Consider the following 14,802-nt stretch of genomic DNA (forward strand, 5'->3'; position numbering starts at 1 on the left):
TATTTTGATCCAGATCAAGATTAAAAAAAAATTTAGACCTATTTTTCGAATCGAACAAAACTCAAACTTAAAAAATAAGCCTAAAATACTATTGAGACCCGACCCTACTTATTATTACCTCTAAACACAATCAAATCTAATTAATAAAATTAATTTTACGAGACCAAGTGTTATTTATTTATCTTACTGATGCCATTTTCAAGAATTGTTTGAAAAGATGTTGTGGTGGTAGTTCTGTAGGTTGTAGCTTCCGATTTGGAAATATCCCTAAAAGACAAAATAAATTCAAAAGTATCTTTTGTTTTTTTAAGAGGAAGGTTCTTTTACAGGTTGCATTTAATTTTTATCTCGTTAAAATATATTATTAGCCTATGAACTTTTAGAGAATTTCATATTTAATCCTTATGTTTTAAAAGTTAAAAGTTCAATCTTTTTTCTTTTTTAATTTAAAAATTGTAATTCGATTCGATTATCATTGTTGTTGAGAGTTTTCGTCAAGATTTGTTAACTTAACATATTTATTTTTTATCAATTATATGCTACATTATATTGGGGCAACTTAATCAAGTGCTAAATTGATAAATTTTAATGGAAAATACTAATAATATTAATGATTGAACTGAAATTTTGAATCAGAAAAATAAGATTTAATTTTTAACTTTTAAAGAGAAAGAACTAAATATCACTTTTTATTAACGCATAATGACTAATAATATATTTTAACCTTTTATCTCTCGTATTTTAATTTTATTTCTATAAAATCTATTAATAATATGTATAGTATAAATTTTAATATATTATATAACTATCAACATTAATATTTCTTTTCTTTTTAATAAAATTGCTTCTAATGAAACTGAAAACTTTTATGCCTCACAATTTAATAATTTAATGTGTAAATTATAAAAATAGTCACTTTTGTTTGTCTTAGATTACATTTTAGTCACTTATGTTTGAAATGTTACGTTTTAGTCACTTATATTATCTTTTTGTTACGAAGTGGTCACTCAGCTCGTTACCTCCCTAACGGAGGTCCTACATGGCAGTCCAAACGAGTTTTAAATGCCAGCTTGGATGTCCTACGTGGCAATCCAAATTAAATTTATTTAATTAAAAACCTATTTTTATCTCAGCAACTGGACATTTAAATTGGCATTTAAAACCCATTTGGACTGCCACGTAGGGTTGCCGTTAGGGAGATAATAGACTTTAACGGTAAAATGACTATTTTATAACGAAACAATAACGTAATTAATTAAAATATAATATTTTAAATATAAATAATTAAAATATAATTTGAGGCACCTAACAGTGTCTACTTTTATATTTTATTCCTAAATTATGGGGTTGTTAGTAATAATTATTTTTATGAAATAATTATTATGAGGAAGAAAAAAAGTGAGACTGTTGTGGATTAGAGGTTGGGCGCTAGAAGGTCAAAAATAAAAGGAATAAAAAAAGAATAAAAAAGAATAAGGAAAGGCGAAGATGGTGGTTATTGGTTTGAATAGGTTGGATGTGAAACAAAATTGACATTCATTTTCTATGGTGGGCTAAGCAAAGTCAAATTTCTCGCCCCTCCATTTGGACCGTCAAATCAGGAGCCTTCTTCCTTTTTCTAAGACAACATTTATTATTGCTTTCCAGATTTTTCTAAACATCACATTACTTACAACAAGACTTGTACTTTGTTGGATTTTGATTTATTATTGACTTAAATTTGAGAATTTTGAATTAAAAAAAATTGTGTATTTTTTAATGATAAAAAAATTAATTAGATCATTTCGTTAATGAAAAATATTAGTTGATCGGTTTAACCGTTAAAAGCGTTGACGTAGCTGCATAAAGAGATGACACGTGGCAGGATATTGATGTATCATTCAAAGAGAGATAATTAATGAAAAAGTCGTTGGTTATGTACCTGACGTACACTTCAAAATTTTATTATTCAATTAATATTTCTTAAAATAAAGGGAACATATGTCTCGTAGACAATACAACAATGCGTACTATCCTTAGGGATAAGAAGCATTTTTCTTGTATGGTAATAAACGAACTAATTTTTGGTGGTACAAAATTAATTAAAGGCTCTGAAAAAGCATATATATTGTTACCCTATGTTCAATGTGGTAATGGAACATATTAATCTTTCATAGTACAAAATTGGTTCTAAGCTTCAAAAAAGCTAATATATTGTTATTTGAAGAAACAAAGCAATAATTAATGAATGGAGTCTGAAGAGCAAGAGGAAACTAGAAAAGGGAGGAGCGATAATCGATCATCACAAACTAGACCAGTCAGTATTCAAGAAGGTAACGCAGATGTGGCCATGGAAACTATTTCGGCCCTAGATAGGCCTAGGTCCTAGAAAGATCACCTCATGGAAAAAGGCTTACGAGTCGACGACAAAGAAAAAATACCAACTAAAGAAGAAGACGACAATGACTTAGATCTACTTGATGAAGATATTGTGAGATCTTAGGTAAATGGCATACCAGCAATCGACTTTTCTGACAGGATTAATCAACTACTCATAAAAGATATGAAACATACAGTGATTATAAAACTATTAGGAAGGAACATTGGATACAGAACTCTACAAAATAAGATTCATTCTCTATGGCGCTCGAATCAACTGTTCCAACTAATGGATATCGAAAATGGTTATTATTTGGCCAAATTCCATAACCCAGTAGATTTTGAAAGGGTGTTAAGCCAGGGACCATGGATAGCCTATGGTCAGTACTTAACCGTTCAACCCTGGAGCATTGAATTCAACCCCTCACAGCCTTACCCAAATATGGTTATGGCTTGGATACTGCTACCAGGATTGCCTGGGCATATGTACAAAAAGAAAATACTCTGGGAAATAAGAGGAATAATAAGAAGGGTTGCAAAATTGGATTTCAATACCAATAATGGAGTTCGGGGAAAATTTGCAAGAATGGCGGTTTATGTCAATCTTGGAAAGGCCTTTACATCTCAAGTATTTGTCAATGGAGTATTATAAAGAATTGAGTATGAATACATTCCTACGGTATGCTTTTCTTGCAATCATTATGGACATACACAAGATATTTTCCCAAAATCGACGATTGAACATCAAGAGAAGGGGGAAAGCAGAATTGAGTGTGAAAGAATCCAGGAAACAAGACTTCAATCAGGGGAACGCAACCCCACAACCAGCTCCAATGCTTATGGTCCATGGATGATTTTGGAAAAGTGAAATCGGTGGTGGGCAAAAAAAAAGAATACCATCAACGGCGCAGCCAAAGAGAAGATACAAGGAAGCATTCAGTTTCAGCCACTTGAAAACCTAAATGATAAGTTGGGCTCACATGAAAATAGGACCATTAGAGAAACCCATACGACCCAAAAGGAATTAGGGCCTACAGCCGAATATACAACTACACCAACTGGATCTCCACCCACAAGCCAATTTCAGCAAAGACCTGGTAAGAAAATTACAAATACTACAGACTTGAGCAATCAAAATCAATTCAGAAACAAAGGGCCTAACGCACCCCCTGAAAAAGATTAGAAAAAGCTCAACCTAGAGGAACATAGCCAATCAGGCCAAAAGCAATGTGAATCTAGAACAAAAAAAAAAAAGAAAAGAAAAAGAAGTAGTTGTCGGTGCATAAACAGACACAATAAACACAAAAGCTCTACAGACTTGACCTTCAGAAAACAATTCATGGATAGGTACAATGGAGGTCTAAACGAACGATACGAAACAGATTGCAGGGGAAATCTATGGTACACAATCAAGAGCAAATTTGGTCTCACACCCTAGTCACTGTTTCACTACCGACAGTCTACTAGAAGTTGCGGTAATCCCGTCTAATGGAGTATTAGACCCAACTAAGCACTCAGCAGTAAGGTTTAAAGAAGCTGGTACTCTCAGGGAAAAATAAGAGGAGTTTTCAACAAATAAAATAGGACGACAGAATAATGCACCTTCAGTGCGCACCAGTGGGGGGCGCACCAATGGAGGGAAAATAAGCAGCAATTCGAATGGGCAAAAATTTAAAAGTATTATTCGAGATAAAGGAAGCTCTTTCTAAGCCACATCTCCCAAAGCTCCTTTGATAAATTCAATAACTAATATGTTAGAACTGTTACAAGAACAAGTTAAGCAATGATTTTTCAGCAAAGCAAATGAGGAAGGAACTGAATGTGAAGAAAGTAAGAGTGCTGCAAGGCAGCAAAACTAATTTGGGTATGACTTTTTTAAATGGTTTATAATGAATCCTAATTTTAATATATCATCTTTCGTTTGAAACTGTCAAGGATGCGCAGGTGCTAAATTTTCAAGCATCTTTAGAGAATATAATGTGGACTTTAGACCAGACATTGTCGGCCTTTTAGAACCAAATATGAGTAGTGGCAAGGCAGGTGACATAATTACTAAATTAGGCTTTCACCACTCTCATTGAATTGAAGCAAAAGGCTTTTCCGGTGGAATTTGGGTTAGTTGGAAGGATACAATGCAACTTGAAATAATCCAAAATCACCCTCAATTTATTCTTGTAAAAATTCATAACGGAAGGATAATACAACCCATCCTAATTGCTATTGTCTACAGAAATCCCAATCCCATTAAGAGGAAGAGTTTATGGGAAGCTCTAAAAGCAATTATACCATCTGATAATACCTCTTAGATGGCATTAGGGGATTTTAATGCGTTGTCCTCTGAAGAAGACAAAAAAGGTTGCAGCATCATAAGGAAAAGGTGTCCACACTTTAAAAAATTCCTTGAATCCTAGAACCTCCAAGACTTGGGTTTCTAAGGACCCTCTTTTACTTAGCAACGAGAAGGAGTTTTCGAAAGATTGGATCGAGCGATAGCAAATGAAGCTTGGTGTCAATCGTTTCCTCAGTGTTTAATAACACATCTCACTTGAATTAAATCTGATCATAAGCCATTGTTAGTTAATATTAATCCTAACTTTAAACTCTTTATATGAAGACCTTTCTGGTTTCTCACTGGATGGGCACAACACCAAGACTTCTCAAACATAGTCAATAACTCATGGAACTACAGTAGAGACATGTACAGTTCCTTAAATTAGCTCACTGCAAATCTTAAAGTCTTAAACAAAAATGTATATGGGCATATTAAGCAGAAACTAATGAAATCTTTAAGTTCAATACAAATGAAATTGGAAATAACATATTCGTATTCACTAGCCCAGAAAGAAGTGAGAATTAAGGCAGAACTCGAGAATGTACTTAGTCATGAGGAATTATTGTGGAAGTAGAAATCCAGGTACGACTGGCTCAAAATAGGGGATAGGAATACGAAATTCTTCCATAGCCAAACAATGCACAGGAAAAAAATTAATCTCATTACTGCACTCCGCAACACAAACAGAGATTGGCTGTATGACGGGATGACATACAAGTAGAAGCAGTTAATTTTTTTCAAAAATTATATGGTGAGAAACTGGACAGATCAGGAGAGATACCCCCAAGTCACATCCCTTCATTAGAAGATAGTGACATCGATTTTTTACAAAAAGAAGTTATGAATGAGGAAATCAAAGTAACACTTTTTGATATAGCTCCTCTAAAAGCTCTTGGAAGCGATGGATACCATGTTTTTTTCTTCCAAAATCAATGGGATAACATAGAAGGTGCAATATGTGCTTGGGTCAAAGAAGTATTCAATGGACGACACATTGACCCAGAACTCAACAACACACTAATCGTCCTTATCCCAAAGGTTGCTCAACCAGAAGAAATATCTCAATTTAGACCAATAAGCCTTTGCAACGTCCTTTATAAACTGGTTATGAAAGTAATAACCAATAGATTCAAAATATTTTCCCTAAAATTATCTCATAGGAACAAGCTAGGTTCATCGCTGGAAGGAACATCACTGACAACATTATCATAGTGCAAAAAGTCATTCACTCAATGAGTGGAAAAAATAAGAAATGGATTACGATCAAAATCGACTTGGAAAAAGCCTATGATAGAGTCTGATGGGACTTCATTGATAAATCTTTCCAAGCTGCCAGAATTCTAGACTATTTATGAAAAGTTATCATGCTAGCTATCACAACGACTACTATGCAAGTATTATGTAATGGGGTGCCCACTGAAAAATTTAAACCTACAAGAGGAATAAGGAAGGATAGTCTTTTATCACCCTATTTATTCATTCTATGCATGGAATGGCTAGGGCAGAGCTTCCAATTCTCTATCTCTTCAAGAGACTGAATACCGATTAAATTATCCAAAACTGGACCCAACTTGTCGCACTTATTTTTCGTAGATGATTTGGTGATTTTTTCAAAAGTAGATATTAAACATGGCTTACTTTTAAAGGAAACTCTTGATCAGTTTTGCAGTTTTTTAGGGCACTGTGTCAACACAAGGAAAACTAATATATTTTTTTCAAAAAGGGTAGTAGAGGACTTAAGCAATAGACTTAGTGGGATCTTAGGATACCAGAAAGTACAAGAATTAGGTAAATATTTAGGTATACCCTTATTCCACAAAAGAATCACTAAATCTACAATGCAATTTGTAGTCAATAAGGTCAGGTCAAAATTATGCAACTACGATGAAAAGTAATTATCCATAGCATGGTGCTTTACCCTTGTGCAATCAGTCCTCTTAACTATTCCTAATTATTTCACGCAATCTATAAAAATTCCAAAAGGCATGTGCGATGAAATTGAACGCCTCGCAAGGCAGTTCATTTAGGGAGCTAGCACAGGAGGTAGGAAGCTGGCACTTGTTGATTGGGGAACAATATGCCAACCCAAAACATGTGGTGGATTAGGCTTAAGAAGTTTACAAGAGCAAAATAACTCATTCTTGCTAAAATTAGGAATTAATCTCATCTCTAATCAAAATACCTTGCGGACACGTATGTTACGTTCAAAATATAGAATGAAAGAGACAATTCCAGAGGACATAGAAAAAAGCAATAGCTCTGCATTATGGAAAGCAATTGAGAAGATTTGGCCAATATTAAAAGAAAATATATGTTGGTCGATTAAAGCAGAAACAGAAATTTGCTGCTGGAAGGATCACTGGATTCCTACAGTTAGACCACTGATCAACCATGTCCAAAATTCAAATAGACTAATAAATGATTGTCTACTCAAAGATATGATAACAACAGAAGGGGACTGGAACCTAGAAGTGTTCAAAGAAAATTTAACAGATGAAATAATACAAAAAATTATTAACTTACTTCCTCCACACCATCTAGCAGGGGCCGATGAAATTAAATGGATGCCTACCTCCATAGAAAAATTTTTGATCAAAAATGCATACCAAATGATAACAAAGAATTCATGGCACAATCAGGATCCAAAGTGGAAGGAAATATGGAAATATCCAGGTCCCCAACGTATTCAGTTTTTCCTATGGTTAGCTTGCAAAAACGATTGCTCACCAATTTAGAAAGAACACGAAGAAGGCTCAACTATAACACCTCTTGTCTTATCTGCCAACATAATACAGAAAATGTTCTACATGTCCTTCGAGATTGTCCGACAACTAAAGAAATTTGGTTAAACATTGTTCATCCAAATTGGCAAACCCAATTCTTTTCAAATAATAATACTTTTGATTGGGTGAAGGAAAATTTAAGACATCATGAGTGGCTCACATGGGCTAATACTTTCTAGCATACCCTTTTCGTGCTATTCGCATGGCGAATATGGAAAAATAGGAACTTATTTGTTTTCCAAGGTTTAACATGGAGTCTAGCAGAGACTATCAAAATTTCTGTCTACTGGGCGAGACAGTATACCAAGTGACATATGCAGGATCTATCTCAAGATACAAACAGGAAAATTGAGTAGAATTTAAGAACAATTGTAGAATAAAATATAGATTTAGGATTTGTTTTTCTTTAATTTAATTTGTTTTTACACCAAAAAAAAGAAGAAGCAATAATTAATGCATTATGTTCTAATCAGTCTCAAATAAATTATTTTGTTTTAAAAAATATACATTATAACAAATATCATATTGCGACTGTGGATGAGGATACGATTAATTAAATCTAACATATTGGGTAAGAATTTTGTATTGAAAAACTATCACATTTTCCTCTAGTTGGTAATATGTATATATTAGTATGGTTAAATCATATGAGATGGTAAACCATAAATTTACATTAGTATCGTTGAATCAAGTGCATAGTAAACTAGAAGTTTACTAGTGCGACAAGATAAGAATTTACATGAATATTTATTAAAGAACCTGAAGATTCTTCAGTTATTAAGTGTTGTTTTTTCTCAAAGAAGATTTCTTAAATCTCTTGCATTTTGAAAGAAATATGAATTCATTTATTTGAAAAATAAAATGTTTTAATATTATTTTAATATATGCATCTATAAGATAATCACGTGTGAGTTCTTAAATCGCAACCTGGAGTTTGCAAGATTATTTTGTTTAATGATTTGTTTAAGTAAAAACTTTTTAGATATTTGTAAAAATAATTGGCATTTGTGTTAGTCTAATAATTTTAAAACACAAATTAGTTATATTTTATAAAATTTTAATTAATTAATTAATTAATTATTGTTGGTTTGGTTGGCAAATCAATCGAATCGGGAACAGGTGGTCTAACATGTTCAACCACTAGCTCAATTATTCAAACACCGAATATGGCATTTTAAGATTGTATCACATCATCACTGAAAATTTATATATGTATGTTTTAATTTTCAAGTGAGCCAATTATCAAACATTTATATTTTTAAAGTTTAGGATTAAAATGGACTTAATTATCAAGTTTAAGTAGTAAATTAGAACAAAAATATATAAATACCAAAATAAACCTAATTACCAAATTGAATGGCCAAAAATTATATTATTCCACGTATATTTTTAAGTAAAAATAAAATATTTTATATGATAAAAATGTGTAACTCATATTTTATAATTAAGCATTAATATGAAATTAACTTTTCAATTATTTTTAAAATTTAAACTTGAACATTTAAAATTAAAACCAAATTGCTAAATGTAGATTTTATATTTGAAAGAAAATGAGAAAAGAAAAACAATTTTTTTATCAATATAAATTTCGTATTAGAAATTAAATACGAGACAAAATCAACATAAATATTTAAAAGAAAAAAAAAACACAGTAGATAAGATGGTCCGTCACTTAGTAGAAAAAAGAATTGTAAGAATAAAGATGTCCTGAGATAGTGAAGTAAAATTAAACAAATTGAGAAGGCAAATTGATTGAAGTGCAAAGGATCAAGTCAAATACACCCAAATGTCAAATTTTATGACCTGATTTTCTAGAAGGAAATGATTAAAATGAAAAAAAAATTTTAAAAAAAAGTTGTAAAATTAAAAATATTATTTTATTTTGGACCAAAACGTTTCCAACAAGAAATGAGAACATGATATTGAATTTTGTTGTGAAAATGTTTTTCCATTAAAATATATAAATTTATTCATTTCTTGGATGGTAAGATTGGTCTTATACGTAAATTTATTGATTTAAATATTATCACCATTATTTATAATAAAATTTAAATTAATCCTAAAAAGATAAATTTAAAGTAAAATGCGGATTAGGATTGTGAATTAATTTTTAATAATCTATTAAAAATATTATTTACATATTTAGGTGAAAATCATGTATTTATAATATAAAAATATCGTAAACAAATGAAATGATTTTAATAATTTCAGTTGAAACTCGATTAATAAGATGATACTAACTGAATAAAAATTTATTTTAGGAGTAGTATATTCAATATGTGACAATATTTTAAGTTGTATGGTATTTTAATAATTATATTAATTTATGAAATGGTATAGGTAAGATATTCCTTTCACTTGCTGCAAATCGATTTGAAGAGTCGTTCTTTCCTCCATTTCAACAAAATTCTAACATTACACCTTCCTGAGTGTTGTTTCAATTGGACTATCTTTTCTTCCGCTTCAAGAAGACCACAAATGTGAACCCAAATTTCATTTGATTGGTGCACTTTATTTTCTTCCTTCATTTCCATTTTTTCATGCAATTACCGGTTATAATAATCTAACTAATGCTTTTTCAAGCCAAAAATGGTGAAATATAGCCTCCCTCAGGTTAACACCACAAGTCAAATCTCTCAGTTTTAAACACTAGGTTCAAAGCCCAGGAAAAAAAGACAGAGAGAGAGAGAGAGGGTAAACACGAAATCTATGGAGTTTTCAGCCTTCAAACAAACGTACTGGAGATGGGTTTTCTTGTTGATATCTTCTTTGTTAGTTTCCAGCACTTTGGGTGATCCAAGAATTACAAACGCGGGGCTGTTCTGCGGCGTCTCCCAGGCGCTGAACGGGACGAACTACGTTCCGGATTTCACTGAGTTGATGAAAGAGCTGTCAGATGGGATCAGCAATAATCACTTTGCTTCATATCGGCTCAACTCTTCTCTTCCAATGTATGGATTGACTCAGTGCTATGAAGATTTAAAGCAAACGGATTGCCTCCTTTGCTATGCGGAGGCAAGGACTCGAATCCCGCGTTGCCTTCCTCGCTCAGCTCGAATCTTCCTTGATGGCTGCTTCTTGCGTTACGATTATGATAACAACTTCTTTCAAGAAGCTGTTTCGCCGGTGGATACCGTGAATTGCAGTACCAACAACGTAACGATGTATCGTGAAGTAAATAACAGGAGGGTGAATTTGTTTGAGACAAACGTTGAGTATGCAGTTGGGAATGTAACGAGTATTGCTTTGAGAAAAGGAAGATTCGGGACGGCGGGGGTGGATGGGATTTATGCATTGGCGCAGTGTTGGGAGAGTCTTACGCCGGAAGGGTGCCGGCAGTGCCTGCAGAACGCGTCGATGTCGGTCAGGAGATGCATGCCCGGAGATGAAGGCAGAGCTTTGAATGCTGGGTGTTATTTGAGGTACTCCACCAGGAAGTTCTATAATGAAGGGGGAGATTCTGCGGATGATCATGGTAAAGTCTCTTGTCCTTTTTTAAAAGAAAAAAAATTTCTGAGCTCTATTTTAATGCAAACATGAATTGAATTGATGTTGAAATGATGATGCCTGAAGCATGTGTTAAACACGGATATTTGAATGGAAAAAAATTGAAGAATTGTTGGGTGGTTTTTCTAAAAGAGCGAATTGTCTTTAATACTTGGTAACACGCCCAGTTGAATTAAATGTCTTCTTTTTCTATTTTCCAGGGATTTCAATTGGAGTCATCATCGCAATTGTCTCAGCAACATCTGCATTCCTAACACTAGCTATTTCAGCAGCTTATATTATATATACAAAAGTATCAAAGAGGAGAAGAGGTATAAAATCTCAAAGTTCAATGTTGTTCATTTCCTAATTTTGATGCATTATTAACCATCAAATTTGTTTCCCAGAGCTCGAAAATCTCGGCCGCATTTCGAAAAAGTTTGACAAATCGGGTTTGAAGTTCAAGTACGAAACTCTTGAGAAAGCAACAGATTATTTCAGTCTTTCAAGGAAACTAGGCCAAGGAGGAGCTGGTTCAGTGTTCATGGGGATTCTTCCTGATGGAAAAACCGTAGCTGTAAAGAGATTGGTATATAATACGAGACAATGGGTCGACGACTTCTTTAATGAAGTTAATTTGATCAGTAGAATCCAACACAAGAATCTGGTGAAGCTTCTTGGTGCTAGCATTGAGGGCCCCGAGAGTCTCCTGGTTTATGAATATGTGCCCAACAAAAGCCTTGATCAGTTCATTTTTGGTAATGTTTTGCTCTTTAAATGATTCGGTTTTCCCCTTTCTTGAACATATTTAGATAGATTTCTCTTTATAGAACTTTGAATCCATTGTTGGTGGCAACATTGTGAAGTTCTCTGTTCACGGAGTTTAAGTAATGTTCATAGACATGTTGTCACCACTGTTTAAATCTCCCATTTAAGACTCGAAGGATTTAAAGCTCTGTCAAATTAACATAAACAAGGTATTGCATCTCAAGTAATCCTACTCTATCTTGCTTCGGTTTTCCATTTTTATTGAGTAGTCGTATCTGATGCGTATCTTATCCCATACACAGCATAAATATATATAGAAGTGGATGTTGAACATAAATACTACGAGAAAATTGAAAAATCGGAGCAACACATGAAAATGATAGGGAACTATTAAATTCTTGTGCCTATCTCGAATGTGTTGATGATTTTTGTTTCAAATGCAGATGAGGAGAAATCAAAACTTCTAAACTGGAAGCAGAGGTTAAATATAATTGTTGGAACAGCTGAGGGTTTAGCTCATCTTCATGGAGGTGGGTCTCATGTAAGGATAATCCACAGGGACATTAAGTGCAGCAATGTTCTTTTAGATGATAATCTCAATGCGAAGATTGCGGATTTTGGGCTCGTTCGATGCTTAGCTACTGAAAAGAGCCATCTTAGCACTGGGATTGCTGGAACACTGTAAGTTTACAGTAGATTTATCTTATTTTGGTTTTTGCATTCCATCATTTCTATATATGACATTGGCTCAAAGTTTGATTAGTGCTGCATGAAGAAAAATACACATTTAGTCATGGATACAATATATTATTAGGCATTATGATTTCGGGTTAGTTCGATGTTGAGCTAGGGGTAAGAGTCACGTTAGCACTGGGATTGCTTGAGTTTAGAAAAGATTTATCTGATATAATTTATGACATTGGTCCAAAGTTTGAGCAGTACTGCATAAAAAAAACATTTAGCCATGGATCCAACAGATTGAGACACATTAGGATTGACATTAAAGTATTCTTAAGAACTAGGTTTGGAATTTTCATGCAGCGGATACATGGCTCCTGAATACCTTGTTCGAGGTCAACTTTCTGAGAAAGCAGATGTTTATAGCTTTGGAGTGCTTGTTCTTGAGATTGTATGTGGTAAAAAGAATAGTAGCTTCACAACGACTGGTTCCCTTTTACAAACGGTAAGCTCCAATGTAACAATCGGGATTCAGACATCTCTCCCATGTCGCCACATGTTTTGGGATTTGGTCAATAACCATCACATAACTATAGGCCTTTCAAGGCTTTGTCACCCAACCTGTACCTCCCTCCATGCTGGAAGAGGACAATACCTCTAATGTGAATGTATGGGCAGGTGATGACCTAATCCCTTTACATGCGGCGATGCAAGGAAGACATCTAAAATCTGGTCATTACACCCAAATCTTTTGTTTTTTTTGGAAAAGATGTTACAGATTACTACTATTTGTTGCTCTTAGATAACTAAAATTGAGATTTTCATCCTCAGGTTTGGACACTTTACAGATCAAATGTATTGGCTGAAGCTATAGATCCTTGCATAAGAGATGAAATGTCTGAAAAAGAGGCCCCAGAAGTGCTTCAGGTTGGGCTATTATGCACACAAGCTTCGGTTCTCTTAAGACCATCAATGGCAGAAGTGGTTCAGATGTTAACCGATAAAGATTACGAAATTCCAACACCAAACCAACCACCATTCTTAAACGCTAATGTGCTTGAAGCAGCAAGTTCATCAAGGTCTTGTAGCACTGACAGTTTCGTTAACAATGCATTGAAAAAAATTCAGGGTTCCGGTACTTCCTCCGACACTACCAGGACTCGTAGTTCAGAAGATGCATCAAGAACACTGTGATCATCTCCATCGAAATATAAATTTGTAATGACTGAAATTCAGGCGTCTCCCTCGCAACACTGCACATAATGCGGTGATTTAAGTTTTGACCAACCTATGGATGCCTAAAGATGACAATCACGTCCGCGAGCAGAACATCCGAATCCCGGACATTACAGAGTTGGAATCAAGGCATAAACTTGAATCCCAAGGATTCATCTTGCAAAAATTTTGGAAGGTAAGATGCCAATGTAGACTTGTCAATATGTAACTTATATTGCAGCATATAAGAAAAAAAGATATCAAAATCATTGTTCATTTGATGGATTTTTTTTTCCTAGGATTTTCAGAACTTAATTGAATTTCCAATTTTGGGGTTGTTGATGTTGTTTGTAAATATTATAATTAGATTAAAATTTGTGCAGCCATTTTGGACCATAACTTTGACTTGTAGCTTTTATGTTCTTTTTTTTTTATTATTGACAAATACGGAAGCTAATGCGTAAGTTGGGGGCAGTTGCTTACAGGATTAATGAGAAAACAAAAAGGATGTGATGGCTGTTTCACCGACGATCCTATTAAATATTAGTCAATTAAAAAAGGGGTAATTGGTGAACCAAAATTCAATTATTGAATGCGACGTTGACCCCATTTTACGCTCCACGTGTTAATATAAATTACGCCGGTAGTGCCCTGCCAAGTTGTGGCCTTATTCTTTAATGGTGTAATATAATTTTTTCCCACTGTCAATTAAGTCCACTTTGGTATTTTTTTTTTCTGTTCGAAATTAGATTCTGTCAAGATTTAATTATGTGATCAGATTAAGATTAGATCGGATCGATCTAATAATCTGAACCAGGGTTGAACCGATTGATTTAAAAACAACTTAAAATTTATAAGAATAGAAAATCGAGACAAAAATTGATAATTGAACAAGTTTAATTGATTTAATTTTTTTATTTTTTTATATTTTTATGAATTTTTAAATTATTTATTTAATTATTATTCGTCGAACAATTAAACCAATTGAATTGGTTTAATAGAAAATCAGTGGCATGACATATTCAACCATCGGTCCGGTAATTAAAACACTATGAGATTGTGCCACACCACAATTTGAAATTTAATCACTATAAATTATGAAATTGTGATCGGACTAATAATCAAAATATATCCAAACTTAGACAAAAAAGAAATATAGATTGAGAGCCCACACGTAATTTA

At 33.4% G+C, this 14,802-nt stretch overlaps 1 protein-coding gene and 1 long non-coding RNA gene across 2 annotated transcripts; one reads left to right on the plus strand and one right to left on the minus strand.

The window, feature by feature from the left end:
• Window positions 1-2,175: 2,175 nt before the first annotated feature.
• On the minus strand, window positions 2,176-7,412 carry LOC128282427 (uncharacterized). The gene is made up of 2 exons (XR_008272697.1): window positions 7,214-7,412; window positions 2,176-3,452 (listed from the first exon to the last, which is right to left on the minus strand). It is a non-coding gene; the product is annotated as an uncharacterized LOC128282427 (long non-coding RNA).
• Window positions 7,413-9,789: 2,377 nt separating this feature from the next.
• LOC108487425 (cysteine-rich receptor-like protein kinase 42) lies at window positions 9,790-14,019 on the plus strand. The gene is made up of 6 exons (XM_017791768.2): window positions 9,790-10,948; window positions 11,181-11,291; window positions 11,367-11,717; window positions 12,171-12,408; window positions 12,769-12,910; window positions 13,237-14,019. The coding sequence occupies exons 1-6, from the start codon at window positions 10,183-10,185 to the stop codon at window positions 13,597-13,599; spliced, it is 1,971 nt and encodes a 656-aa protein (XP_017647257.1). The 5' UTR covers window positions 9,790-10,182; the 3' UTR covers window positions 13,600-14,019.
• Window positions 14,020-14,802: the final 783 nt, after the last annotated feature.

This window comes from Gossypium arboreum, chromosome 10 (assembly GCF_025698485.1).
Source record: "Gossypium arboreum isolate Shixiya-1 chromosome 10, ASM2569848v2, whole genome shotgun sequence".
Lineage (NCBI taxonomy): Eukaryota > Viridiplantae > Streptophyta > Magnoliopsida > Malvales > Malvaceae > Gossypium > Gossypium arboreum.

Coding starts and splice junctions, on each gene's coding strand:
- LOC108487425 (XM_017791768.2), top strand. CDS start 10,183: ATGGAGTTTTCAGCCTTCAAACAAACGTACTGGAGATGGGTTTTCTTG. Junction 10,949..11,180: donor AGATTCTGCGGATGATCATG/GTAAAGTCTCTT, acceptor TCTATTTTCCAG/GGATTTCAATTGGAGTCATC. Junction 11,292..11,366: donor AGTATCAAAGAGGAGAAGAG/GTATAAAATCTC, acceptor TTTGTTTCCCAG/AGCTCGAAAATCTCGGCCGC.